The 5,018-nt window shown below is 40.1% G+C and overlaps 1 protein-coding gene across 1 annotated transcript; it reads right to left on the bottom strand.

Annotated features, from left to right (window-relative positions):
• Positions 1-1,098: 1,098 nt before the first annotated feature.
• LOC137966660 (protein NRT1/ PTR FAMILY 5.7-like) lies at positions 1,099-4,751 on the bottom strand. The gene is made up of 4 exons (XM_068813344.1): positions 4,604-4,751; positions 3,742-3,959; positions 2,950-3,494; positions 1,099-2,036 (listed from the first exon to the last, which is right to left on the bottom strand). The coding sequence occupies exons 1-4, from the start codon at positions 4,743-4,745 to the stop codon at positions 1,157-1,159; spliced, it is 1,785 nt and encodes a 594-aa protein (XP_068669445.1). The 5' UTR covers positions 4,746-4,751; the 3' UTR covers positions 1,099-1,156.
• Positions 4,752-5,018: the final 267 nt, after the last annotated feature.

Genomic DNA, 5,018 nt, shown 5'->3' with positions numbered 1-5,018 from the left:
AGGGTAGTTGCAACAAGAGGGATGAGGGTAAATGTGCCTATTAAACTCTGACTTTTCATCATGAAATTCAAAATTTGCCCATATGAATTCTACTGCCGAACAAGTTATTTGTTGACATGACCTTAATAAAAACTTTCTTAAAGGAAAGTAATTTTTCTTGGTTAGCTATTTTCCTAACAAAAAAATGAATTTCCCTAGGCTGTGTTTGGAACACAGAAAGTGGAGAGAAAAGAACAGAAAGAAGAAAAAATATTATTCTCTTGTTTGGAGGCGTATGAAAAAGAGAGAGAAAATGGAAGAGAAATGTATTTTTTCTTGTTTGGATACATGTGGAAAAATAAAAATAAAAGAAAGTTAGTAATATTTTAAAATTTTGATGATTAAAATTTTTCTCTCAAGTTTCTATTTCTTTTATTTTCTACCTAAAATTCATCTTTTTGTGAGAGAAAATTTATTAACTAAGAGATAAAGTTATTTTCTTTTCTATTAATGATTCTTTGTTGCCAAACAATAGATAATACATTTCTCTCCCTTTTTCTTTGTTTTTCTTTTCTTTTCTGTGGGGTCCAAACATCCCCCTAGGAATCATCTTTTCGCATGAAAACAAATTGGCTACACAAATTATTTTGTTGTTGGAATTCATTTTGTAGGTAGAGAAACCTTCATAATTTTTTTTTTGCCAAAGAGGAAAGTTTTCCTGTGTTGAAGTTTTGCCAACAAAGTGCATCTCTAAAGGTTAAATCTTGATTGAAAACTACATTTAATATGTATAACTTTAATTCCAACATTAATCTTTTAATCTAATAAGCAAAGAGATGTGTTTGCAATCCTCGTTTGGTAGGACATCTTGCATTGGCCTCTCGTTCTTTAAGGCAACCATTTGAATTGCCTTCCATCTTCACTCCCTTTGAGTTAGTTTGACATGTAGATTCTTGATTGTTTTAGAGAAAGAATTTCTCTTGAATTGATCAATGTTCTTTTCTTCTAAGAGAGAATCCTTTTTATAATTCAAATCCATAGATGCTATAAGTAGCTAGAAGGAGTACATGATACGTAAGGGGAGTGAGTGAAGAATTCTACTACGTGAGACATTTGGCTTCAAATCAAAGTAAAAATACTACGAGAGTTGGAGCTAATTAATTACTTGTCCGCAATCTCATGGGATTGCTCCTACACCATCACAATCATACGAATCAGCATCGACCACCCTCTTCTCCACATTTTTGTAAGAGTACTTACTAGCTAAGAACGTGAAAATGCATAGATTGATCCCACCCATGGCAGCCAAGAGCCAGTAGAAGTTGTCCAATCTGCTATTGTTTAGATCCTTGGCAAACCAGCTAGATCCACCAATTTCTTTAGTGACATGATCTACCATAGTGATCAAGAGACTGGTAAGGAAGTTGGAAGCTCCGATGACACTAAGGTAGAATGCTATCCCAAGGCTCCTCATGGTTTCTGGAACCTGATCATAGAAGTATTCCTGCAGACCCACCAAAGCAAATCCATCTCCAATACCAAAAATCAAGAACTGTGGTGCCAGCCAAAAGACACTCATGGTGGATCCTTCTGCTACTTTTTCTGTTTCCAGGGAATTCAGCCTCTTCTTTTCCATTAAAGCTGCACAGATTAAACCCACCGTGACCACGGCCATGCCAATCCCAATACGTTGGAGGATACTAATGCCTCTCTCAGTGCCGGTGGCTCTTCTTAGATAGGGGATTAAGAGTTTGTCATAGATGGTTACGGTTATTAACATACCAACAGCAGCGAGGGCGTAGATGGTAGCGGGAGGGATTGTGAAGTGGTTGGTCAATTTTCTGTCCATGGTGCTTGCTTGTTTGATGAAGAAGGTCGCAGTCTGATTAGCACATATGCCAAACACCAAACAGCCCAGCCATATAGGGACCATGCTCACTACAAGCTTCACCTCCTCTACTTTTGTTACAGTGGCCAGTCTCCATGAGGTCTCCTTTTTGTTCGATTGAGTCTGGAGATCTTTGTCATTTTCTACGATTGCTGCTTTGTCAAGAAACCTGCAATTCATTATCACACAACGAAAAACATCTTAGCTACGGGATTTAATATCCCAATGATAGTGTTACGTAGCAATTACTGGCAACCCAAACAGTGTGATGTTAAGGAATAGTCCTACATGGATTAGTGAATAGAAAGATCTTGAGTTTATTTGTTGGAAAAAAAACTTCCTAAGTTGGTTAGTCATTTTGGGACCGGCCTTGAACCCAACTTCACATGGTATCAGAGCAAATACTCATATGTGGGCCTCCACCCAAATTATCCACAGGTAGAGCCACAAAAGAGGGCATGTACGTGAAGAGGAGCAGAAAATTCTTGAGTTTATTAGTTGGAAAAGAGGTTTCCTAAGTTGGCTAGTCTTTTTGGGATGAGCCTTGGACCCAATTTCACATGTGATGCAAATTTTTGTTGGACTCCCTTACTCAAAAACTGGTACTAGAGATGATTTGTAACCCCTAGGAAATAGTCCCACCCCTAGGAAAGGTGAATATAACCAACGGGACCTGTTCTACTCTGTGAATAGGTTCCATGATCCTCTCACAGTGATTTGATGGGACTACACTTATGCTTCTCCATGGACTAGTAAATCTTATATCACTAGGCATTTGAGATTTGCTATACCACTTGCTAGATTATGCTGTACAGCAAATCCATAAGATACCTAGAATCACCTGGCTAAGTGTGACTCTATCAATGTGCCACTCACATGAGCCAGTTCCATTCATGTTTGGCAGGATGACTGGCTGAGCTGCATCTTCTACTCGACTTCATGGTTCGACACAACCATTTTCAACATGGCCTATCTTAAGCGTTTGCCTTGTAAGGCACCAATAAGTGGTTCAGTGTGACCACACTATTAACCTAGGGTTAGAACTTTTCTTATTGAATTCAGCTTGTCTCATGCCTGCTAACCTGAGCTTATTGGTGTGGTCCAGAAGGCTTCGGCTGCCTCGTTCTGCAATGTGTACCTCGTAGAGTTGGGCAAGATTGGAGGGATGGGGAAGTCTTCTCTTGACAAAGGCTGCAACCAGAACTTGGGCCATGGGCGTCAGTGGGTTCCCTTTGGGAACTCTGTATCTGTAAAATGGCCTCCCAATTAGAAAGATCACAGTGCTTACGGCCATTACTGCTATAATAATAACATCTCCCCCTCCCCAACTCACGAAGTCTTGGACATACACGACTACAGTGACCCCAAGTACGAGACCACTGCAAAGCCCGAAACTCCACCAGTTAAAGTATGACATCCTCTGCTTCCGCTCCACGGGATGAGCATCATCAAATTGATCAGCACCAAAGCTCTCCAGTGAAGGCTTGTGCCCTCCGGTTCCGACAGAAATCATATACATCGCAACGAAGAACACTATTTCATGAACCTTTCTTGGTCTCTGGCACTGATCTTCCTCACAAGACTTTAGGCTTGGAACGAAGTGAGACATGGTTAAAAGGCCTAATCCCTGTTTTCAATGCACAAGAAAGAACATATATTATTAGTGTAAGGAGATTAGGCTTAGATGAAAGGTGAGTTAGCACGGTCCATTTAATGGGTAAAAGTAGGCGGTCGTCAGCACGCTGAAATGGTTATGTGCGCGGCCGATCACTTGCTGATGTGTAACTTGCCACATTAATGGTGGCAGTTGGATGAGAACCGGCCCTAAACTTTTTCCCAGGAATAGACGGAGAGAAGATGTAAGATTTTAATACCAAAAGATAGACGACGGAGGAAACGAGAACCGTTTTGAATCTTCCCAAATAAGCATCTGCCACGAATCCGCCGAGCAATGGCATGATGGTTGTCAATCCCAACCAGTAGTTGACGTTCTTGGCTGCAGTCTTTAAGTCTTGGTCAAGAACTTCGGTCAGGTAACTGATGAGGTTGGTGGCGATCCCAAAGTAACTCAACCGCTCACTGAATTCGATCGCTACAAAAAAATGCAAAGACAGATCACAAACGTAAGAAATGCCTAAGATACACATCACAAACGCAAAAGTATGGATGTGAGTTGAGTGTGGAAGGAGAAGAAGATGATGCATCAATTTCTGCAAGAGATAGCGGTCAGGGTCTTCGTGAAAATTTAGCTACAGTTAACTGGGCGAGGTGATGAATCTCTCTCCTTAAAGCTCTTCTTTCTTTAACTTTTTTTGCAGTGACAGAAATTCTCGTCAGAAGAAGTAAATATGATTATACAATGAATACTAATTATTAGTTTCTCTTCTCTCCACACAACAGATACGAAACAGCTTTTGGTATATTGGCTTTATCATAAAGGATAATGTTTACAGCAAATCTAAAACTGGATCAGGCAACTTAGTACTTCGTTTGCTTTTACATTGAATCTTATAACTTCTTTCTACTGCAAGAACAAAGAAATGTAACAGACAATCCTCAAATGTTTACAACAAAGTGACATGTTAATCATCCGATCTTCATCACAAGATCGTTTTTTCAGGGAAAATCAATTTCACAAGAAATATAGGAAGAAAAGACAAAGAAAAGCAAGATATATATTCTCAACTACGGCTCCGGGGATGTAAGCAAGAAGACAACTGAGAGAGATATTCTTACCTATGATAAAGAAGGCAGCTTTCCAAACTCCAGTAGAGGCCCTCAGAGGGATTCTTCCTTTATAATCAACTGAAGAATCATAAACCCATGTCTCCCGGTCAGCTTTTGGTGTGCTTCTTTGCTCATCAAATTCAATCTCCATAACTGAAGAAACTAGGGAGGGGCTTGGTCTCGGGGAGTATGAGGCTTTTTCCTTTGGAATGGAGATCTTCAAAGTCGGATGTGCTGCAAGTGAAGTGGACGAGGGTCGTGTGACTTGTGAGGCTGGCTCTGCTCCTTTATAGCATGTTTCGTAGATTCTGTCACATGCAAGAGATGAAGGAATAGTTGGTGAGGTTTACGATTGCGATGGGGAAATTATTCACTTGACGACTAAAAGCTGAAATGTCAATTTTTGGAGAAGATGGGAATCGCA

Source organism: Aristolochia californica, unplaced genomic scaffold (genome assembly GCF_029961685.1).
Source record: "Aristolochia californica isolate CCGP_79_NKW_82.1479 unplaced genomic scaffold, dmAriCali1.0.hap1 SCAF_5, whole genome shotgun sequence".
NCBI classification, from domain to species: domain Eukaryota; kingdom Viridiplantae; phylum Streptophyta; class Magnoliopsida; order Piperales; family Aristolochiaceae; genus Aristolochia; species Aristolochia californica.
The sequence above is the reverse complement of the archived record's forward strand: the minus strand, read 5'-3'. Positions and strand labels throughout refer to the sequence as shown.

Coding starts and splice junctions, on each gene's coding strand:
- LOC137966660 (XM_068813344.1), bottom strand. CDS start 4,745: ATGGAGATTGAATTTGATGAGCAAAGAAGCACACCAAAAGCTGACCGG. Junction 3,960..4,603: donor AGCTGCCTTCTTTATCATAG/GTAAGAATATCT, acceptor ATTTTTTTGTAG/CGATCGAATTCAGTGAGCGG. Junction 2,037..2,949: donor GACCACACCAATAAGCTCAG/GTTAGCAGGCAT, acceptor AATGAATTGCAG/GTTTCTTGACAAAGCAGCAA.